The sequence below is a fragment of the Apodemus sylvaticus genome, chromosome 10, assembly GCF_947179515.1.
Source record: "Apodemus sylvaticus chromosome 10, mApoSyl1.1, whole genome shotgun sequence".
NCBI classification, from domain to species: Eukaryota; Metazoa; Chordata; class Mammalia; order Rodentia; family Muridae; genus Apodemus; species Apodemus sylvaticus.
The window spans coordinates 5,137,622-5,161,396 of NC_067481.1; the positions used below are offsets into that span (position 1 = coordinate 5,137,622).

General features: G+C 52.7%; 1 protein-coding gene across 8 annotated transcripts in view; it reads right to left on the reverse strand.

The window, feature by feature from the left end:
- Positions 1 to 10,763: 10,763 nt before the first annotated feature.
- Septin9 (septin 9) overlaps positions 10,764 to 23,775 on the reverse strand; it is a 171,463-nt gene continuing 158,451 nt past the window's right edge. For 7 of the 8 annotated variants that reach the window (XM_052196845.1, XM_052196846.1, XM_052196847.1 and 4 more), the window contains 9 exons: positions 22,112 to 22,303; positions 20,923 to 21,051; positions 20,519 to 20,600; positions 20,029 to 20,166; positions 18,166 to 18,283; positions 16,760 to 16,855; positions 16,479 to 16,575; positions 13,734 to 13,785; positions 10,764 to 12,650 (listed from right to left, as the gene is read on the reverse strand). In XM_052196845.1, the coding sequence (XP_052052805.1) occupies positions 12,518 to 12,650; positions 13,734 to 13,785; positions 16,479 to 16,575; positions 16,760 to 16,855; positions 18,166 to 18,283; positions 20,029 to 20,166; positions 20,519 to 20,600; positions 20,923 to 21,051; positions 22,112 to 22,303 (1,037 nt within the window). In that variant the 3' untranslated portion in view covers positions 10,764 to 12,517. Of the gene's footprint in view, positions 12,651 to 13,733; positions 13,786 to 16,478; positions 16,576 to 16,759; positions 16,856 to 18,165; positions 18,284 to 20,028; positions 20,167 to 20,518; positions 20,601 to 20,922; positions 21,052 to 22,111; positions 22,304 to 23,160; positions 23,264 to 23,775 lie in introns of those variants that run through there. The other variant, XM_052196850.1, reaches the window with a different exon arrangement.

Sequence of the window (23,775 nt, forward strand, 5' to 3'; positions counted from 1 at the left end):
CGAGACACTTTCATGAACTGGAGCCGAGTGGGGGAGGGGTGGCAAATACCAACCCTTGGAACAGGATGGAGGAAGCTATTAAGCTGCACATTTGTTCAAAGAGAGATAAAGACTACAAAGAATTACAAGAAACCCCCTAAATTACAAGTGTGGGTTTCAGTAATTGCTAAATTACAGAGCTCTGACTTTATTAGACACACACCCCCTCTGCTTCCACAGTTGCCAGGGCCTGCCTTGAACTGACAAAAGCCAGAACATTCTGGAGGAATCTGGGCAGGGAGTCAACAGAGGCCCCCATTACAATGGAGGCCAAGACACAGAGATCAGGGCCAGGTTTTTGGTAGTGAATCCCTCGGAGTCTCCAGGGGAGCCGTGTAGCCCGTGACTGCCCAGGTAGATGCTGACTAGCTCGGGGATTTGATGTATTTTGAACTCATTAGATCAGCAGTTGCTTGCAGCCAGTGGAGTTGGGTTGGGGAGGGGAGGAGGGGGGGTGAATTTTCAAGGTCATCATAAGGTCTTCTGGGCAGACAGTGTGAACAGGATGACCCTAGCATGCCTTTCACCGTCCACATCTGTAACATCTGAGGAGTTCACACCATCTCTCTACAACGACCCCGTGTGGCTATCCCAGCTTCCAGGAACCGATCACATCCTCTGTGGCAGTCACTGTTCTGTTGCTGTGGAGAGAGCATGACCAAGGTGACTTACAGAATAGAATGTTTATTTGGAAGCTTGCTTTACGGTTTCAGAGGGTGAATCTGGGGCTCTTATGGTGACAGGCAGGCGACAGGCAGGCATGGTGCTGGAGCAGCAGGGAGAACTGACATCAGTTCCACAAGCAGCAGGAGTCAGAGAGGAGGAGGGAGAGATGAGGGGAGGGAGGGGGGAGAGAGAAAGAGGGAACTGGAAGTATCATGGGATTTAAAACCTCAAAGCTCACCCTCAGGGACACACCTCCTCCAACAAGGCCAGACCTCCTGTCTTAGGGTTTCTATTCCTGCACAACCATCATGACCAAGAAGCAAGTTGGGGAGGAAAGGGTTTATTCAGCTTACACTTCCACATTGCTGTTCATCACCAAAGGGAGTCAGGACTGGAACTCAAGCAGGTTAGGAAGCAGGAGCTGATGCAGAGGCCATGGGGGGATGTTTCTTACTGGCTTGCTTCCCCTGGCTTGCTCAGCCTGCTCTCTTATAGAACCCAGGACTACCAGCCCAGGGATGGCACCACCCACAAGGGGCCCTCCCCCTTTAATCACTAATTGAGAAAATGCTTTATAGCTGGATCTCATGGAGGTACTTCCTCACCTGAAGCTCCTTTCCCTATGATAACTCCAGCTTGAGTCAAGTTGACACACAAAACCAGTCAGTACACCTCCTAAGCCTTCCCAAACAGTCCCACCAACTGTGAACCAAACATTTAAATATATGCGCCAATGGGGCTGTTTCCATCCAAAGCACCACACCCTCCAGGCTTCTGACACGGCCCTGCAGGTAAATACATTCCATCCACGTGAGAGTTTCTGGCAACGTCCACTTCTCTCCCCACACCAACTTCAGGGAGAGACCTGATCCTACCTTCAAATCACTCGTAGCCAACAACAAAGCTAATCAGAGGCTTATTTTCCATTCCCCCCCCCCCCAAGTCGTGATTTGGGGACAAAGAAATAAGTTGCAGGACATGCCAAAGAGCTAGAAAACCTGATCATGAGAAAAACTTTCATCAGGAAATGGTAGGGATGTGGGGATTATTAGTCAACATTAATTTCCCTTTTCATTGCTGTGATAAAATACCCAGCAGATGGAACCAAAAGGAGGAAAAGTTTCTTTTGACTCAGTTTAAGATGTCTGTCATAGCAGTGGGGGTACACAGCTTTAATCCCAGCACTCAGACGTCAGAGGCAGGTGGATCTCTGTGAGTTTGAGGACAGCCTGGTCTACAGAGAGAGCTCCAGGACAACCAGGGCTACATAATATATAAATAAATAAATAAATAAATAAATAAATAAATAAATAAATAAATAAATAAATAAATAAGAGGACTGGAGAGATGGCTCAGTGGTTAAGAGCACTGTCTACTCTTCGAAAGGCCCTGAGTTCAAATCCTAGCAACCACATGGTGGATCACAACCATCCGTAATGAGATCTGACGCCCTCTTCTGGTGTGTCTGAAGACAGCTACAGTGTACTTACATATAACGATAAATACATCTTAATAAATAAGCAGGTTCTCATGGTGGGGAAGACATGGCTGTGCGTGGGAGGAGGGCTCCTGGTGGCCAGGGAGAGGGGGCAGCTGTTATGTGGGGCAGAATAAGAGCTGTGGCCCACCCCTCCAGCTAGCTCCCACTTCCCAAACCTTCCTCGACCCCCCCCCCCCAGAATAGCGCTCTAGTTGACAACTAAGCACTCAAGCGCAGGAGCCTGTGGCGCATGGACGTTCAAACCGAAACAGACAAGGTCTTAGCTCACTGAAGTAATACAAATATGTGAAAAGACCTATCGGGTGGAACAGTGGGAAGAGGACAAGTCTTCATGTGAACAGATGGGAATTTCAACAGAGATAGAAACATCTGAATAGCTAGAGAAGCCGGGCTATGGCTCCGGGGAGGTTGTTTGCCTACCATGTATTATAAAGGCTCCAGACTCCCTGCTCAGCATGGCAAAATAGACAAACAGATCCTAAGTCCCCATACCCATCCTCCCCAGCAGCCCCTGGCAGCCACCAACCCAAGGACAAGAAGTCCTACAGATTCAGCCACAGGGCACCACAGCTCTGTAAAGAGAGACAAAGGTATCCGGGTGGTGGTGGCACACACCTTTAATCCCAGCACTTGGGAGGCAGAGGCAGGTGGATTTCTGAGTTCGAGGCCAACCTGGTCTACAGAGTGAGTTCCAGGACAGCCAGGGCTACACAGAGAAACCCTGTCTTGAAAACAAAACAAAACAAAACAAAAAACAAAAAAGAGAGGCAAAGGCAGAAGTCATGTGACAAGCCTGTCCCCAAGTCCATTACAGAGTCCATACTAGCAAAATCCTAGTTCTGAGCCGTGCCCACCTTGGTGGGGATGGGGGGGACGGGGGTGGGGATGGGGGTTGGGATTGGGGTGGGGTGACAGTGCTTCCAGGACTCCTGAGCATCTCGGCCTGGACTCAGTCCCGCAGAAGGACCCTTCTACAGAGCTGTACGGGCTGGATTTATGTGTCAACTTGACACAGGCTGGAGTTATCACAGAGAAAGGAGCTTCAGTTGAGGAAATGCCTCCATGAGATCCAGCTGTGGAGCATTTTCTCAATTAGTGATCAAGGGGGGAGGGCCCCTTGTGGGTGGTACCATCACTGGGCTGATAGTCTTGGGTTCCATAAGAGAGCAGGCTGAGTAAGCCAGGGGAAGCAAGCCAGTAAGAAACATCCCTCCATGGCCTCTGCATCAGCTCTTGCTTCCTGCCCTGCTTGAGTTCCAGTCCTGACTTCCTTTAGTGATGAACAGCAGCATGGAAGTGTAAGCTGAATAAACCCTTTCCTCCCCAACTTGCTTCTTGGTCATGATGTTTGTGCAGGAATAGAAACCTGCCTAAGACAAGAACTAAAGCCATTTTTCTTTGGGGACATGTGTTTCTTTCCGGTATGGGGCTCAGGTGAAGGTAACCAGGGAGACAGACGAGGCCATGGGGCTGCTCTGGGTGGCAGGGCTGACTAAAGAGCGCAGTGCTGATACCCCTGGCACCCAAGAGAAACAGGAAGAAGGGGAGGGAGAGGGAGGGACAGAAAGGTGGAAGAGCAGGCAGTGGCATTGTGGGTAAAGATATCTTAGAGAAGCTCTCTGGCATCCAGGCCCCTCCAAGTGATGGTTTTTTAATTCAAGCAGACAGATCAAGAACCATTTACTTTGGGCAGCCTTAATTATTCATGCCCTATTTCCTTCAGATTATTTATAAGCACCTTCTATGAAAGGAAAGGAAGATGATCTCCCCCCTCCCCCGCACTGTGCTCAGTGTCCATTCAGTTACAACTTGTATGAGGCCCAGGGGCATTCTGGGTACTCAGGAGCTGTGCTGGGTGCAGAAAGATCCTACTAGCAATGGTGACAATGTTCCTGTGGCCTAGGAAACTGTGTTTCAGATGTGACCTGGGTCCATCTGATCCCACAGAGCAGGACAGTGCTGCCGTGCTTCTCTAGTGTGTAAGGGAAAGTCTTCCGGGGCAGAAGAAAGGGTGATATTGTGATGGAGAGAGACCCGAATCTAGTGTGGGTTGGCGCAAGCTCCACGTGGCTCTGGGCTTAGTGCAGAATCTGTCCTGCCACGGGCTTGTGGCTTGGCTGTGTCTTAGTTACTTTTCTACTGTTGTGATAAAGCACCATGACCAAGGCAACTCACAGAGGCGCTTATGTGGGCTTTGTATGCTAGAGGGTAAGAATCCATCACAGCCGGGAGGTAAGCGGCAGACACGGTGGCTGGAGCAGAAGCTGAGGGCTCTCATCTTAAGCCGTAGGCAGGAAGCAGAGAGTGCACTGGGAACGGTGTGTGTGTCTTTTGAAACCTCAAAACCCTTCTCTAACAATATACTTCCTCCAGCAAGGCCACCAACTGAGGATCAAGTATTCAAATGACCAAGACTATTGGGGGACGTCTCATTCAAACCCTCATAGAAATGTTCTCCTCACGCTCACAGGAAGTGGCTTGCTTCCTGGCGCACTGTTCAGTGGTGGAACTTCAACCCTTAGGACAGACAAGGCTGGTTCCCAAGGGCCCTGGCCTAGCAGCTGACAGGTGGATTCATCGGTTCGTGATGGGGCCAGAAGGGTAGAAAGCAGGGATTTGGAAGCTGGTTGCAGGGAGTAGTAGATCGCTGGGGTTATGCCTTTGAAGGTAGGCCTTGTCTCTCCTCTGTGCCTTCCTCTGCTTCCTGGTTACAATGAGGGGAGTAGCTTTCTCTGCCTTCCGCCATGAGGTTCCTGCCTTACCACTGAGCCCAAAAGCAAAGCAGCCAGTGAACTGTGGCTTGACACCTCCGACCTGTGAGCCAAAATACATCTTTCCCCCTTGAAACTGTTTTTCTCAGACTCAGGTTCCTTCCTCATTCTCCCATATCAAACAATGCCTAAGTGGCCATGTCCCTGTTGGTGGGACAGAGCTTGTCCAAGGCCACACAGCAGAAAGAGACACTCACCCCACTTCCACTCTGCCCTCTAAGTCACACTGATAGGGAAGGGACCCTCCTGCACTGCTGAGGGTCGTCTGTCCACTGGCCCAGCCTGAGCTCACGCCTCCAGGAATTCTTCTGTATGCAGTCTAGGAAGGGCGCCCCTGGGGTCCTTATGTGGATCCAAGTTCAAGGCTTAGGGTTGAATCTACGTGGGGAAGTAATTTTGTGCCTCAGTCCTTCTTGTCTTGCTGCTATGACAAAAATACACACTCCAAGAAACCTTAGGAAAGGAGGGTTGACTTCGGCCCACTTTTGAGGGGTGACAGTCTATCATGATGGAAGGAGACCGAGCGGATGGGCACGTGGCGCTCACAGGCAGGAAGTGGAGCGAGGAATGCTGGTCCTTTCTTTCTTTTTTTCTTTCTTTCTTTCTTTCTTTCTTTCTTTCTTTCTTTCTTTCTTTCTTTTTAAAATCATTCAAGGACCCTTGTCCATGGAGTGTCACTGTCCACATCCTGGGAATGTGCTTATAAACACTGCCAGACGTGTCTCCTAGGTGGTCCCACATCCAGTTGACAGTGGGAACTAACCATCACACCTCTGAGCTAAAACGCATTGTCAGCATGCAGGTGCTCACTCTGAAGGAGGCTCTGGCTGTCCCTGAGCCAGGAAGGGAAGCCTGGATAGGAGCAGAGGAAGTATAGAGAATTATGGCTATTTTATCATTGTACCACGTACCTGATGTAAGCAACTCAAGGGAGGATTTTTTTTTTAATGGCTCGTGGTTGATGGCAACACGGTCCATCATGTTAGGAAGGCTTGTGCTGCAGCTTCCTCAAATCTCTATAGATCAGAACAGTCAGGCAGGAAGACGAGCCAGCCTGTCTCCACACCCAAAAGGCGCCATAACCTCTCAGAACAGCGCCACCTGCTGGAGGACAGGTGTTCCAACAGACGAACCTGTGAGGGACATGTCACATTCAAACTTTAGCAGGCAGGAGGAAGGACGGGAGCTTCCCCTGAGGGAACCTCCTGTCTCACGCTCTAAAGAGACTCCCTGTTTGGACTTCTGGATGCAGAGACAAAAGGATCCTGACAGTTCACTGACTAATCAAAATGGTCTAATCAAAATGGCAAGCTTCTGGTGCAGTGAGAGACCTGTCACAAGGCCATAAGAGAGAGACGCTGGATCTCCTGCTCTGTCCTCTCTTCATGTGCACCATGAGTACACACACTCACACGCATGCATGCAACACACACACTCTGCGTGCAGGCATGCATACACACATACATGCATGTATACATTTTTATTTTTATATTTTATTATATATTATATTTTTATTATTTTAATATATCATATTTTTATATTTTATATTTTAACTGGAAGTCACTGTCCCCATGCCTACTGTTCAAATGTTTTACAATGTGCAGGCACTGCATGAGTTATCAGGGACATGAGTCTTTACGTCTTTCTTTATTACGACTCACTTTAGTCTTTTGTGACATGGTCTCGCTTGTATAAGTGTAGTCAGGCTGGTCCCTGGTTCTCCAGCCTCCGTTTGCAGATCACACATAGTCTGTGTCACTATTTATGGTCTTACTGTTAGGATGAGGTGGAGAAAAGGTACCTGTAGTGTTAATTAATTAACAAAGAGTATCGCCCCCCCACCCCCACCCCCGCTAGGACCCAGCACTACTCCTTCCAAGTATCTGGTATAGCATGACTCTTAGACTAGAATAGCTTTGTTTTGTGGTTTTTTTTGTTTTGTTTTTTTTTTTTTTTTGAGACAGGGTTTCTCTGTGTAGCCCTTGCTGTCCTGGACTCACTCTGTAGACCAGGCTGGCCTCGAACTCAGAAATCCGCCTGCCTCTGCCTCCCAAGTGCTGGGATTACAGGCGTGCGCCACCGCTGCCCGGCTAGACTAGAATAGTTAACCAAATATCTTTATGTATATAAAACTCCCAATTACATAATGCCAATTTACAATGATAAAGTCTTATCCCAATTATCTAACCTTCCCAAATACCAGAAATACGTCTGAAGTCGTCTGGATATCCGTCTAGCTCTCTGCTCCACTAGTCTGGTCCATGGAGCCCTTTCCCTTTCTTTCTCTCCACCCCTCATTTCCCTTAGCTCCGCCTGCCTCCCCTCTCCCCTCCCATCACTGGCCTCTCACTGGCTCAAGGTGAATGGAGAGGAAATATCTTGCAACAGGTACCACGGGCAGGTCCGGGGCCAGAGTGCACCGCTAAGAGATCACATCATGCAACAGATCTAATGCAAGACGTCTACTGGGAAAAGAAGGAGAGCAAAAGGCCTTTCTGGAGTGTTAACTGAGAGAGACAGACAGAAAGACCAGGAGACAGAGAAACCAGATGGGGCTGCCCCTCCCCCTCATCCCCCCGCAGTGGAAACGCTCTGAACCTGGCGGCAGTGGGTGATGACGCCTTAGCTGCAAGGCGGGCTGGCAGAGCTGCCTGATTTGCAACTTTAACTTTTGGATCTTACTTCCGCTGTGGCCCTTGGCGGCAGGAAACCTGATGTGGAGGTGGCATAGAGAGAGGTTCTGCAGCCCTGACAGACCCATCGGCCATCAAGGCAGATGCCCCTCTTCACCAGGACTCTCCAAGGGCTCCTAGCAACGGGTGACTGCCGCCCTGCATTGGTGTGGTGCCAGTCAGCTGCCTTCCCACCGGCACCCAGCTGCTACACAGGCCCCTCCCGTCTGCGCACTGGGCAGCAGAGCATCTGGAAAGCATTTCCACTCCAACTCAGGAAACGCACCCCAATCCTACACTGGTCCCCAAAGGGCTTATGGGACAGTGCAGGGGTGGGAGAGGTGCAGGGGTGGGAGGGAGCAGAGGAATGAAGTGAGGATGGGGACAAGAGTCCTCCCTCCCCTCTCCTTCCAAGAGGCCAGAGAAGCACAGAGGGGATCCTTCTGGGCAGAAGACACAGGGGCCTGGATCAGGGTTGTGTGGGGACTGCGGTGCACAGTCATACAGAGTAGCCCACGGTGGCCTCAAACTCCTGATATTCTTGCCTCAGTGTCTCACGCGCTGGAATCACCACCGTCCTCCCTAGAGTCTGAGGCCCGTGCCCTATATCAGGGCTAGGCAACATCATTGGGTGTGAATGGGGATATTTCTCTGTTGTGTAATTTTTTTCTGGCATTTTCTATATTGAATAAGGCTAGACTTATAGCTAGAAAGAGGTGTTTTAAAACAAGCAGAGATGGCTCCGTGGTTAACAGCACTGGCTGCTCTTCCAGAGGACTTGGGACCTCAGCACCCACAGGGCAGTCTGCAACTCCAATCCTGGGGGACCCCACCCCCTCTTCTGGCTTCCTCAGGCATCAGACACACACCTGGCGTACAGATGTACGTGTAGGCAAAACATCTATGCACATTACATAAATAAACTTTAATTTTTTTTGCACGGAAAGATGGCTCAGTCAGCAAGGTGCTTGTTACAGGAGCATGGGCCCTGGGTTGGGATCCTCAGATGCAGGTGAAGTCATGCACACAGCCTTAGCAATCCAAGTGACAAAACCAGGCAGAACCACGGGGGAGATGAGGGGGCACTTGCTGGCCGGTCAGCCCAAGCCAGTGAAAGCCCCCATCTCAAGTAAGTAAACAAAACAATTAAGGTTGTCTCTGGCTCTCTCTCTCTCTCTCTCTCTCTCTCTCTCTCTCTCTCTCTCTCTCTCTCTCTCTCACATACACACACACACACAGAACGGATGCTCTTCAGACTTTGACCAGCCTGGGCAGGCCTCACTCCATGGCACTCAGAGGAGAGAGCCTTTAAACCCCTGAGGCCTGGAGTGGGGGAAGGGACCGACTGGCATTTTCAGACTCTGTGGGACACACCAAATCTCAGAGAAGCCTAAGCCAGCAGGAGGGCCTGCCACACCGACCTCCTGCTCCTGCCTTGGTGACAGTCCATTCTGGATTATGCCACTGTCCCAGGAAACACTTGTGCTGGCTACGTGGTGTGATGCTAGCTAGGGCTGTATAGGAGGGAAGAACATCACGGGCATGGGGTTCCATACCACGAAGCCAGCTCGCTCGTCGTCCTTCCTTCCCCTCCCCCCTTGCTCTGACAGTTCCACGGAAAACCCACATTCAGGCTGGAGAGACAGGGACAAGAGCCACACTGCTCGAGCCTCAGTACTGAGTACTGAGCACTGAGCCCCAGTAGTACCCATTTTTTTTGATATAGCCACGCATGCCTGTAACCCCAGTACCATGGAAAAGTAGAAACAGGAGCACTGGGCTTGCCCTGTTGGTGGGAGGTGAGGACCCCCCCACCCCTGCCGAGTAACTCGCTAGGAGGCACGAGAAAGCCTGAGTTCTGGCCAATGAGGATGGCCGGCCACTCTAGTCCTACAGTGTCTGCTTGAGCGGGAGGTGGGGTTTCCCCCATCTCTGGCTTGGAGGCTCGCGAGGGTGGGCTGGTGGGCAGTCAGGTTAATGAGTTGACAACTGCCTAAGTCTGTCTGGGGCTGGAGGGGGCTGGCGATGCACACGGAGACAGCTCAGCCTTGAGGAAGGAGGAATTGGGGGGAGGCGGGGAGGAGTTCTTGCCAAGGGACTTAGAACTGGGGACTCAAGCAAGCTCCTCTGTGGACTAGACCCTCCTACAACGCCATCAGCCGCCAAACCAACAACTGAATGCTTAATTCCATGAGGCCCCTGAGCCCAGCTCACTGCCCGATGAAGCTCCTGTGAGCTTCAGCAGATCGAGGGGAGGCCAGAGAGGTAGGCTCACCCCTTAGACCACTGGACTCGGTGGATGCAAGCCGGCCTTCGGTGGTTCTCACATGCTGTCCCTGTGGCTCTGGAACCCCTGAGGCGCAGGAAGGGGGCGTGGGGGAGGTGAACCGCATCACCCCTGACCCACCTGCACAGAAGCTTAGGACAAAACCTGATTTGAACACAGGGTCTTTACAGATGTAAATCAAGATGAGATTATCCTGGGCTGAAATGGCTCCTATGTCTAAAGACATAGATTGTCCCTGAGAGAAAGTGTGTGAACCTGGAATAATGAAGTCCCCAGGAGCAGGAAGAGGCGGGGGCTGTGGATGGAGCAGGGTCATGCCAACACTTGGCCCAGGGCTTCCAGAACGATGAGAATGTACACTGTTCTTGCTCCAGGGTGCCTGGATTGCAGTCACTCGCCACAGGAGTTGTGGGACATTAAAGGACACGCAGACGGTCCCTCCCCTTTCCCAAATCCCTGTGCACAAAAGCCCCCCTGGGACCACACATGGTTTAGTTGTCTTGGAATAACAGTATTGTAAATGGCTAGTTATAAGGGTCTGACATAATAAGATTTAAATTTGTATTTATGTGTGTCTGTCACGTGTGTGCAGGTACCATCAGAGGCCAGAAGAGGGCAGCAGATGTCCCAGGAGCTGGACTACAAGCAGTGCGTGCTGTTAACTCTTTGAAGGGCAGCTCGCACTTTTCACTGTTGAGCTGCTGATTCCCCAAGTTTGAATTCGGGGTCTTACACAGCCCTACAGCTTCCTTCCAGAGGGAGCCTCCACCCACCTGTTAAGGGACCAGACAGGTCCTTCGAAAAAGAAACTCACTGCCGCTCCAGAATGAGCCAGTTTGTATTTGAAACATTTATTTCAGGAAATACATTTCAACACTTTGTTATTTTATACAAAAAAAAAAAAAAAAAAAAAAGAGAGAGAGAGAGAGAGAGAGAGACTTTTCCGGCCCCCACCAGGAAGCCCCCAGCAGAGGGCCATGTGGAACGGCCTGGTGAGACGAACAGTTTCAATACCTGGTTATAGAGGCACAAAGTCATCCTGATGACACTGGGTTGCTGCTAAGTCCCCAGGGACACTGGGGCTGGAGAAGGCCGGTGTGCCCTGGTCCAGCATGCTGGAGATTTCCTTCAAAGTCCTGATTTTGGCAAAAGAACTTGGCAAGCTGGCAATCGAACTGTTCGGCCGAAGGGCGTGACGAGGGGCCTTCCCCGACAAGGTGGGGGAGCAGACACCCAAAGCAGGAAATAATGTTCCCCTCTCCTCTGTCTGCACCCCACCCCTCCCACTGCACTTCTGGGCTGCAGAAAGCAAGCCCGGAGTCTGTAGAGGCACCTTCCCCAAGCGGGTCCCACCTAACTAACCTCACCAAACTCCTCCCCAGGGGCTAACAAGCATGGGAGGCCGGCAGGAAGGACATGGCTTTGGTCGGCTGTGCATAGATGGTCCCTAATGGCTCCCTCTGAGAGAAGATGCTATGAAACCTTGCCCTGGAGTCTGGCTGTCCATCTCTGACCCCCTCACCCATCCCTCTTTGGGGGTATTTTTGATGGGTTCTGGGGCACGGGGGTCTAGGCTCATGTAGACAACAAAATGGTCAGGTTTCTGCCTCCCACACAATAGTCACTGAATCATCAAGGCTTGAGCCTGAGGTGTGTGGGGGCGGGGCAGGGTGGGGCAACGGAGTGCCAATGTAACCAGAGTATCTTGGCCCAAACTGAGGACCAGACAGACATGCCTTCAGTGGCACCTGGGCAGGAGAGCTCCCTCGCACCCTTATTTATGCCTTCCTTCCATGGCTTCCTCTCCCTCAGGAGACTTCCTCCCTCGTGGCTTCAACACATCCTGCTTTGACCTTCCTAAGATTGGGAGCGGGGCTGGGGAGCCTCTTTCATGCTTCGTCTTTTATAATTAAAGCCCAGTGTAGTAGCAGTATCTACAGCACGGGGAGGGGGGCGGGAATCGAAGGGCGAGGGAGAAAAGACACCTCCCCCTCTCCAGCGCGTCCCTGCTTTTCATCCAAAGGGACATCTGGGAAGAGGTGACTGGCTCTTGTGGATCAAGGCACTTTCTGCTTGGGACAAGCTCGAGGGGCACGGTTGTCACTTTGTCTAAGTGACTGGCAACTTTGGCTGTGACCTCTCTAGTTCCCTTGAAGGGCAGGCAGCGGAGGATGCTGGGAGCAATGCCCCCGGAGGGGAGGTGGGGGGTTCCAGGAATACCAGGCCAGCTCCATCCTCTGGTGCAGTCTCTAACCTGCTTGAGGCTGTGGCCATGGGGTCTGGCGGCCATATGAACTCCTCTGCAGCCCCTAGGACCCGGGCCCCATAGGCTTCACCTTCACAACCCAGGGAGGAAGCAGAGCACAGCGCAAGCCCAGGCTGTAGCCCCGCCCACCCTGCTGCTGCAGCCAATAAGAGCACACTTGGGAGGTAAACCCTCTCTTGTTACCTGGCAAAGTGTGGGAAGAGATGGATGGAAGCAGGTGACAAATGGAGATAATTATATAAAATAAGACAGGGTAGGTGGGTGGGCCAGGGACGATGGAAAGATCTAGGGGTGGGGTCCAGGGGCGGGACGCATCTACATCTCCTGGGCTTCCGGCTCCTTCTCGATCCCGTTGGCCATGGCTCTGTTGCCCTCGTTGAGGCGTTTCACACGGTAGGCTTCGAAGTGGATGTTGCTGGTGATGTCTTTGATGTTCTGCATGTGCGTCCTGCAGGGGACACAGCCAACATGGGGGTGACCACTTAGCATGCCTGGGGTGACAACCACCTGCCCCTCCCGGCCCTCAGAGCCAGCCTGCAGGCTCTTGGTGCACACCCGGCAGGACCAGGCAGTGCTCACTCGCTCTCTGGTAACTCCATACCCTCTGTGGCCTCACATTCTAACCTGTACCCCCTTCTCTGGGTCCACACCGCCTAGTCAGGGGCCTGCACAAGGATGGGGGACTGGCGCTAAAAACACAAAGTGTGGAAGGTTCCAAGGCCCCCACCAATGGGCAGGACTTGGGTATTCGGACTCCAAGAAAGAAATTCAGGCTGTGGCCAGCAGGAGGCAGCAGGTGACCACAATCTCCAGTATTTTTTGCAGGTAGGAGCCAGGGCCGTAATCCTGCCAGGCAAGCTCAGCTGCTGGCCCACACTGCAGACCTCCCCTCTTATTTTCTGGAAAGGGGAGTGGGAAAGGCGAGGAGCCCCAAGGGTGAGGAGCTTTATTTTCGGAAGCCCCACCCCAGGTCCTCAGATAGCTAGCCACGCCCTGCACATTTGTGAACATACAAAGTAATAATTTTCATCATGAATTTTTTCTTTTTGTTTGTTCATTTTGTCTGAGACATACTGTCCAGACTGTGCTGTGTGGACAGTAGCCATAGCTGAAGCCACCAGAATGGAGCCCCCTCTCATCCTGGTGACTTCATAAGATTAGAAAGAATCCTCATTTCCTCAGCCATTCCTGGTTTTGTTTTTTTTTTTTGTTTGTTTGTTTGTTTCTTTTTGTTTTTTCGAGACAGGGTTTCTCTGTGTAGCCCTGGATGTCCTGGAACTCACTCTGTAGACCAGGCTGGCCTAGAACTCAGAAATCTGCCTGCCTCTGCCTCTCAAGTGCTGGGAGATTAAAGGTGTGCACCACCACTGCCAGGTCATTCCCGGACTTTTGTTACCTTGTTTTCAGCTTTGTTCCCAAGGGCAGGGCTGACAACAGACAGCCCTGGTGGGGCCTCTGCCCAACCATCTACCATCCCCAACCCCCAGAGCTGGTCCTCCCAAGGGGCCTTCAGAGCTGAAGGTGGACTCACCTGATAAGGAGATCCCGCAGGTAGGCAAATTCACAGTGAGTGGTATTCTCAACTAAGGCGAAGAGGAGGAGGATGATCAGTGTCTGGTGGGGAGGAAGCCTCTCCTCTCCTACCCAGTAAAGCCAACAGCTTCCAGAAAGCCCTGCCCACTGGACAGCATGATTGACAGCTGCTCGACTGGCTTCGGAGTCAAGAGGGAGCCACACCTCTAGTGGGTCTGTGGGAGGTTCAGCTGAGGGAAGACCCACTGGGAATGTAGGCAGCAGCGCCGTGGGCCGAGTTTCCCCAGCTGAATAAAAAAGAAAGTGAGCCGAATCCCAGCACTTATTTATCTGCTTCCTGACTGCGGATACACCGTGACTGACAGTCTCTTGTGCCGCCATGACTCCCAGCGCGATGGACTCTGTGCCCTGGAACCATGAGCCCAAATAAACCCCCCATTCCATGCATTCTGGGCTGGGGTGAATTCTGTTGGCTTCTCTGACCCAGTTTTTCAATAAAATGAGCAAATGGCTCAGTAGATAAGAGCATTTGCTGCCAAGCCCAATGACCACAGTTTGATTCCCAGAACCACACCTTAGAAGCAGAGAGCCAACTCTTGTGAGCTGTGGTCTTACTATTATATGCATGTTTTGGCATGTACCTGCCCTCTTCCCAAAATAAAATAAATAAGTTAATAAATTTAAAGAGAAATTCAAACGGAGAATGGCATGGCTTGGACCTTAAGTGCACAAAAAGACCCAATGAGCCAACGATGTAATCTGACTTTGTGTGGCTTTCAAGGAACAAAGCAGCTTTCCATCCCCCAGGGAGCACTCTGGCCATCTTCCAAGGATGGAACGGGCACTTCTGATGGTGCGGACCAAGACGGATTAGGTGTAGGCACAGCTGGGTGAGATTTGGTCAGTAATGAACTCACAGGGTCCCCGAAAGGAACTTATCAGGTTCTGTTACGTTCCCAGGGTCCTCATAAGAAGGTGGGTGTGCGAACGACCACCAGGGGGAGCTCCCAGAGGCCGCCTGGATCCTCAGCTGGGAGCAAGTAATCTAACCTGGCTAATTTCTTGACAAGGTCTCATCGAGTGCATGCAGTACCCAAGCTGGCCATCAGGGGTCAAAAGAGACACGTCAGTATCCAATGCCACTCTAGAGTCCCGGCTTTTACCCCAAACTTTGCTCTTCCAAACCCTCCCTGCCTTGCATATTTGTAGAAATGATGCAGAGGGTGAAGAAGACATCAAAGATGGGAAGGAATGGACGGAGGGAAACCAAGCTGAGGACAAGCTTTTGACAGAATAGCTTCAGAGCAGCCCCTAGAGTCACCTCTGGGGTCGACATCTGACATTGAGGGGAGTGCTACAGGAAGCCACAGGCACTGAAAACACCCAGAGCATATTTAGAGACTGTCCCCATGACACCCCACCTGGCAGACCACAAGGAGGGCCCAGTAGGGAAAGAGAGGGGCTGGAAGGGAAGACAGGTCCTCTTCAGTGGTCACCTCAGAAAGACCAGGCAACAATTCCTAACTTTAGGGTCTCCGGTGTGAGGCTGCAATGTGGAGCCCAGGACGACCTTCCAATAAAGGGCCCTGATTGTTCATTCATTGTTTCTGTACCCCACTTTCCCGCCCTTGCTCCTTCTTCTTAGTGTCTCAGGACGTCCAGGCTAGCCCCAAGCTCACCGTAGGGTGAGTAACAGTGAATTGAGTCCCTGACCCTCCTGGTTCCACATCTCAAAGATCACAGATTGGGACGACATAGTCTATGTGGAGCACAGTATAGAACTCAGTTAATTCAAGGGAAGCACCTGACCAAAGGGACCTAGCCCAGTAACTCAGGAGTTCTCCACCTGGGTGTGGGTCATGACCTCAGACATCTTGCATATCAGATGTTTACGATTCCTAACAGCTGCGAAATTACAGTTATGAAGTAGCAACAAAAATAATCTTATGGTGGGGGGGGGGGTCACCACAACATGAGGGACTGTATTAAAGGGTTGCAGCATTAGGAAGGTTGAGTTTGCGCTGGGCTAACTCCTCTCTGCAAGGATGAACAAGGGGATCTGGGGAGCTGAAAGGGTTAAATGATAATCCTCTATGGGGTGTGGAGTGGGGGGGTGGGGTTGCTGGCTGGAGGCCTCTATGCTCAGAGCCAGGAGGCACCATCGGGACCAGATTCTCAGAGTTAACTGTTCCTCAGAGTTCCAGCAGGCCTGGTGTGGTATGGCACCTATGAGGCCAAGGCCGGAGGACTTGAGTACCAGATCATCCTGGGCTACATCATGTTTTGCGTAGACCTTAGGAAGAAGGTCTAGCCTGCACCTATGAAGGAGGCAGACTAGGGCTCTAGAGAACTGGGGATTCCCCCCAACTCAAAGCCTCAACTTTCTGCTCCTCTGTGGGGCCTTTCAACCACACTGGTCACAAGAAACAACGTGGGTTTTCATCTTCCAGGCAGCTCTGCTCTTTCCCACCCTCTGCTCTAAAGAGGGTTCTAAGAGAAGAGTAAAGAACAGCTCTGGAAGCATCGCACTGGGGTGCCAGACCCCAGGAAAGCCCAGAGCCCCAGCCTCAGTGTGTGGGACAAAGGAACAAAGTCTGACAAGGTCATTAAGTTCAGGGGCCCTGGTGCACGTGAGATGCACCCTACAGCCAGTGTCCTTACAGGAAACAGGGGCCTACAGTGCAATGGGTGAGGCCCAGGTCCAACCACCCCTTCCACACTGCAGCAGCACAGTAGCCAATACCTTCAATGGTGCCCCACTTGGTCTTCCTTCCCAGAATCCTCTTGCCGTTGACTTGATACTCATGGTCGCTGCCCACCACAGCAAATGGGATCATTTCCTGGAGGAGGGACGGAAGAGTTAGTTACATGTGATCAGCGGGGGCCAGTGCCACCCTAGAACATCCCGTGTCTTGGGCCTGGAAAACTGCAGGCCTTGCCTTCAGAGGCCCCGGAGTGGACAGACAGGATCCTGTCTATCCGCCCACCGCCCCTCACCTCCCAGCACCAGATTGACCCACTGACCCGGAACTTCTCGTTCACCAGCCTGTCCTCTGCGTCTTCGTCAAACTCCTTCTGGGGGTACACGTCAATGCCATTGGACAGCAGGTCTGCGGTGATCTGGGAGGGGTGGGGTGAATCAGGCTGTCAGCCCGGGTGCTTAACCCATGAACAAAGGCAGGCTCCGAGTGGCCCCACCCTGAGATCCACTTTACTTTTATGTATACAAGTGTTTTGCCCGCATGTATGCGTGTGTGCGACATGCGTGCCAAGTGCCCATAGAGGCCAAAAGAGGGCATACTGGAACTTGGAACTGATTGTGAGCTGCCATGTGGGTGCTGGGAATTGAACTTGGGTGCTCTACAAGAGCAAGCAAGTGCTCTTAACCCCTGAGCTATCTCTCCAGCCCCACTCCCACTGTTTTTTGGAAACAAAATCTGTAGCTCAGGCTAGCCCCAAATTGGCTATGATAAACAAGGATAACCTCGAACTCCTTATCCTCCTGGCTCTATCTCCCAATGCTGGTGCTATATAAGTATCATGCCCAGTTCCATGTGGTGCTGAGGATCAAACCCTGAGGCTTTCCCTTCGGTAGGAGAGCACTCTATCACCTGAGTTCCACCCCCACTGTGCCCAAGATCTCCAGCCCTGAAGCTTCTTACACATTAAGGAGCACTCGCCTGGCTCGAGGGGCCCTGCAACCGCTGTCCCGAGTCTCCCTGCGTATCCTGTGTAGCTCATCACTATGAGCCCTCTTTCCTAAAACCACCTCTGGATGATCACCGTAGCCCAGGGTGTACCTGCTTGCTGAAACTCTCCTCGGCTCTATGACGTAATGACAGCCCAGGGGACAGCCAGCTGTCTTATCTGTTAAGCAGGTCAGGCTCTCATACACTGGGGAACCTCCTGCTCTCTTCTCTAGCAGATGTTCCCCCCTCCCCATTACCCTTCCCTATGCATGCTGGGAAAATCCCCAACACAGCCTGGGAAGGAAGCCCTGGCATCCTCTGGAATTGGATATGAAGCCTCTCTTACAACCCCAGGCTGGAGCTCCCAGGATGCTCTGATGTAGACTTGCACGGAAGAGGCCCAGGACTCCTGCAGACGCCTGCAGGAATGGCCCTATCGCCCCGACAGCAGTGGTCTCAACCATGGCAGAGAAGAAGGAAGCCATTGAGGTGGGCTGTCCCACCTAATAAAACTTAGGCACGCTAGGTCCGATGGCCCTGAGATGTTTGCCTCTGTTTGTTCCACTCCCTTCTGAACCCCACTGAGACTGCTGGATGTGGGGAGCCCCACAGCCACAAAGGCCAGGGGCTCCCCCAAGGCTGGATGCATGCTGTAAAGGGCTGGACAGGCCCCTGTCAAGCCTATAACTTGTCTGGGCAATTCTGGAGGGAGAGGGGCTGGGTAGAGGCCATGAGTCCTACCCGTTGTTTGAAGTAGACCCTCTCCTCCAGGGTCAGCGTGTCAGCCTTGGCGATGACGGGGACAATGTTCACCACCTTACTTAGGCGCTTCATGAATTCAATGTCCAGGGGCCTGAGCCTGAAACGGAGTAATGCAAAAGTCTCAGCTTAGGGGTCCCTACCCCAGACACCACCGTGGGGACATGTTGGTAAGGGCCTTAGAAGGGTGTAGGGTGGACCCACTCCCCGTACGGAGCTGAGTGGGGGAACCGGAGTGGAGCAGACTCCCTCATCCACAAGATCGTCAGAGCCCAACCAGCCCGAGACACCGTCCACTGAAGACTGACTTGGCTCACATCACTGTCACGCCTCGGGCTTTCAAGGTCAAGGAAAAGGAGACTTGGGAGATGGTGTCCAGAAGCTCCGGGCCCTGGGACCGGCTGGCTGTTCCCAGGTCAGCCTGGCCCCGGGAACCCAGCGTCTGATACAGGGAGGGGTCAGAGTCTGGCAGAAGCCCTGAGCCTGGGCATCATTCTCTCATTGGAATGGCATCTTCTCCGTGGCAGTATTGTCAGGCCCAGACAGCCTGGAGGAAGTGAAGCTACAGGCAGAGGCCAAGCAAAGATGGCCAGAAGCCACTACTGCCCCCTGGGACTGAGTGGCTGGAGGAAGAAGCCAGGCGAAGTGCCCAGCCAGGGCCCTAGTCCAGAGGGTCACCACTGGGGAAGCGCCTCTGGCTCTCCCCACTGAAGCCTTGTCAGTCTGTCTCCTGCTGTCAGCCTTGGCCTTGCCTGGGGCTGTGCTCGGAGCAGCTGCAGAACGCCAACCGAGCTTGCCCCAGACTCTCATGCACCCCGCAGGAGATGGTCACTACAGGCAAGCCCAGACACCTATATTTGGATTTTTGCATCCAGATGCCAGTGAGACTTATGCCCTCTAGACAGGGTGCTGGATGTAAAGTCCCTTCAAAGCCCAGGCTCTTACACCCAGGAATGAGCCGGGAGCAGCCTGGAGTGTACAAACTCCAGCAGTCGTGCCCAGGAGACACCAAATCTGCGAGCCCTCAACTCTTCAAAAGAAGCCATCTCCAGCTCCCGCTGTTCTCTGTGCCCAGTACTAGACATGTACCTGACATGGAGTCAGGATAAGCGGTCAGGATAGCCAGCAAGGAGAGGAGGGACACTTATGTACTGGGGACAGATGAGACTCACGGGAAGCCAAGAACCCTGGTCACTGAGACCATCAACAGTCTACTGCCTCCCGGAAGGGTGGGGGAGAGATTCCAAAAGGCACCCGGGACTCCTAAGCCTCCCAGACCCCCAAAGCATCTCTGGTGAGGACAGCCAGCCTAACCTACCCGGTAAGCTCCAAGACAGTGAAAGATTATCTCAGTAAAACAAACTAAGCAAGCAACAAAATCTATGGAAAGCAGCTGGAAAGATACCCAAAATCAATCAATCAATCAATCAATCAATCTATCTATCTATCCATCAATCCATCCATCTATCCATTTAACTCTGTCTCGCTCTGTCTCTGTCTCTGTCTCTGTCTCTCTCTCTCTCTCTCACACACACACACACACACACACACACACACACACAGCCTGAGAGTCCTGTTCAATCTGCAGGGACGGCCTACCAGATTCTAGAACACCCCAGGGCCTGTCCTGGCCTCAGCTTGGTGGACAAAGGGACAGAAGGCAGAGTGGGCAGGGAACCACCGAGTCCAGAGGTCACCAAGAACTTCTAAGGGCACAGCCAGCCACATAACAGCCGCTGACACAGCTCTGACTCAGTGTCCCACCCCTGTGCCCAGACGGAATCCTGCATGCATGGGAACTGGGGATTCCCACCATCGAGACAAAGGGCCCAGTGTGGGACATACGAGTGGCCGGTGGCTGGGATGAAGTAGAGGCAGCAGTGGACACGGGTGTCGGGAATTCGCTTCTTGCGGTTGATGTTGACCTCCTCCTGCAGGTACTTCTCATATTGGTCGTTGATGAACTTCATAATGGGCTGCCAGCTGCGTGGAGAGCCAGGTTAGCCTGAACCCCGAACGCTCCTTCCTGCCCGTGTCCTTTCTAAGCCCGCCCTCCGAAAACCCCCACGACAGGCTAATTCCCAGAACTGGCTTCACACCCAGCCTCTGATATCATACGGGAATGGCTGGCGGTTGCAAAGACAAGCGGGTGGGGAAACCCACCCCAGATGAGTCCCAGGTGACCCCATTTTGATCTAGAATGTTAGACCCCAAATGCATGGCTTTAGAGTTTAAAATGATCTTATCTGGGAGGTCTGGCCTCCAGTGGTGTCACGGAGCCCCAGAACCAGTGGTGCTTTCCCCCTCTGAAGGAAGGGTCTCTGAGGTCACCTACCAGTTCTCGTTGTTGATGTGGTCTCCGAAGCCTGGGGTATCAATCACCGTCAGCTTCATTCGGACCCCCTTCTCTTCAATATCTGCACAAACCAAAACACCCCAAGTCAGAGGGGTCACCCCAAGCCCTCAGGTAGCCTGGTGTGTCCCAGAATGGGCTGTAATAACAGTGGGCGGGTCATGCCAAGGAGCAAGTGACCTCTTCCGGGTGGTGCCAGCCATGCATGACTCTTAGTATAAAACTCAGTTGTTTGTGGGAGCTCAGTCTGGCGGGCCCACGGGAATCCAGACCACTCTTACTCAGTCTCTGGGCCCACAGGGTCGTGGTGAACTTTCCAGTGCTCTGCTTTTGACCCCACACTCTGGGAAGAGGCCGTCCCTACACCCAGCCTCCGTGGTGCTGACCGTGGGTGATCGACTTGATTTCAATCGTCTTGGGGATGCGTTCCTCCGAGATGGGCTGCACCGACTTCCGGCTGATTTTGGACTTGAAGAGGGTATTGATTAAGGTGGACTTCCCGAGGCCGCTCTGCCCTGGAGAGAGAAGGGGAAGCGGGTTGGAAGGCCTCTAAGAACACAGTTCATGGCTACATCACACTATGACCAGGACATCCTTGGATGGCCCTGCCTGGGACTTTACCTACTCAATGGAAGACCAGGGTTGAGTTTAAACCCCAAATGTGGGGCTCTGGAGCCTGGTTTAACTAGGAAGACCTCCCAAAGCAAGAAGGGACACCGAGACTCCAGAGGTGTGGGCCTAGGTAGCTATGACAGCCCCAAAGAGATGTGTAGGCTATCTGCAGATCCGGGCAGAGCAGACATACTGACAGTTCCTCAGACAGAGGCCCTGACTCTATTGATTTAGGGCATCAGCCTGTGACAGGTATTTGCCCATGCACCACCCTAAAGAGCAAGCAGAGACCTGTTCAGGCAGTAAAAAGCTGGCTGATAGGCCAGACATTGTGGGACTCTTAACCCCAGAACTCGGGAGGCAAAGGCAGACATGACTTCTGTGAGTTCAAGACCAGCCTGGTTTACATAAGCCAGTTCTAGCCTCGTCACATAGTGAGACCCTATCTCCAAATGAATGAATGAATGAATGAATGAATGAATGCATGAATAAATTGACTTGTTCCTTCCAGGCAAGAAAGTCTCCTTCTCAGTGTCACTGAGGCAATCACACATGTGACGCCCAAGTTCGCTACACACAGCCCTTTTAGATCATGCTGATTAGTCACCTACATTTGTGACACCTAGCTGTCCAAGGCCACAGAAGGAAGGTGACTAGTACACCCCACTTCCTGGGTGGTCAGTGTAGCCGGGGCTCCAGGAAGCCTCCAGCCAGGTCTCGGGCATCAGGCCTGGAGACCGGTATCATTGGTCACAGAAGGCTTACACCTGCTCGGTGTTTCCATGCAGGGAGCAGCCCCTGTGAGGAGTTGCTGGTGGGTGTAATCCCTCCCTTAGCATGTATACCATAGAGAACTGTGTGCCCGGCACCAGCTCCCCCAGCTTCACAGTGGGGAAGACAGCCCGAGGGTTGCTTGGGTGCTGGGGCTAAGGTTAGCCGCCCCCAATGGCCTTTAACACTCACCAACCACCATGATGTTGAACTCGAAGCCCTGTTTCATAGCCTTCCTGCGCATCTGCTCCAGGATGGAGTCGATCCCCACGTAGCCAAACTCCACCGGGGCCTTCTCGTTCCGTGACACGGGTGCCTGCTTGAGCATGGCATCTCTAGAGTTGTCCGCCATGTCGCCAACACAGCTGGGAGTCACCTCAGGGTCTGGGGAGAGAGAGACGGAGGCGTGAGGATGGGGTCTGTGGCCAGCACACTCAGATGGGAAGCCCAGACTGCAGAGGTTAGTGACTTGCCCACGAAACTTCTGCAGAGCACCTCAGAGTTGAAATCACCTGTATGGTAGCATTCAACTGGTCCACACCACTCAGCCCACTCAGCCACCAGCCTCTCAGGGCCATCTCTGCCAACCAGGGCCCCCCTGGCTCCAGGTAGGCAGCAAGGACTTTATTCCATATTCTGTTAGCCCCAAGTGGTGAGGGCTCAGAGCTTACACTAACTGTAGCACTTGAGGCCCTTCACGGTCCAACAGATGACCACAAGCAGCTCCCAGGGGAAAGGTGATCTGATCTCTCTCTGCCTCTTCCAGACCTGACTGGAGGCGCCACCCTTACAGTCCCGAGGCAGGACAGGCAGGAAATAGGCTATAGCAGACAGCAAGTGCTCCTCGCCCTCAGACAAAGGGCAGATTGGTTTGTAGGTCTGTGGACAGGCTAGGGGTTAAACTTGAAGACGTCAGCTTCCTTCGATAGGTCAGCGGTAGAATGAGCGCATGTCAGAGCCCAGGCCCGGGGGAGGATTCAGACGGAGGTCCTAGGTGCTCACACCCTGCGGGGGTGTGCAAGGTAGGCTCCACCCGGTCTGGCTGAACAAAATGCTTACGGTATACCTAAGCCCGGCAGTGCGGCTCTGAAACCCAGGCCGCCATGGGGCGGTTAAGGTAGAACTGATGCATTGTTAAAAAGCCTTAGAGACACCTCTTTCAACCTCTATGGAAAATGTCAGCAGTCTCAACTTATGACCCCACAACTCGGCCCCCCAAACACAGCCAAGAGAGGGCTCACCAGCTGCTTCCGAGTTTCCTTCCCTTCTGTTTTTTCCACCTCCAGGGAAGGGGCCCCCATGCACACTAGCCTCAAAGGAGACTCAATGCACACTTGTGCCTTCTCTCTCAGAGAGGAAGGGAAACAACCAAAGGTGCTGGGGAGGCACCGTCCCAAGCGAGCAGGGGCCAGGAAGCAGCAAAGAGATGGGTCTGTCTGTACTACAGGGACTTTTGCAGGCTTTGGTTAAAGTGTCTCTCCACTTCCGGGGAAAACACTGAACTCAAGCTGACTCGTCCCAGACATGCTCAGCTTGCTCAACCCTGACCATTTCTGGCCTCACAGCTTTTCTCTCCATTTTACTGGCATGTCCAGCAGGAGCAAAGCCGGAGACCACACTTCCCCTCAGCATCTTCTCAGGGCTTGAATGGCGGAATGGACAGGAGAAATGGCTTGCAAAGCCAGCCTCAGGAAGGAGAGGTGGGGATCTGGTTTACTGGTCACTCGCTTCCTGTTTCTCTGCCTCCACAGGGTGCAGGCAGCTCTACTTCCGGCACAGGGGACCAACTGAACAAGAGAATGCTTGTAAACATGCCAGGAGCTGCCAGAGGGTTCAGACACCCCACAATGACACAG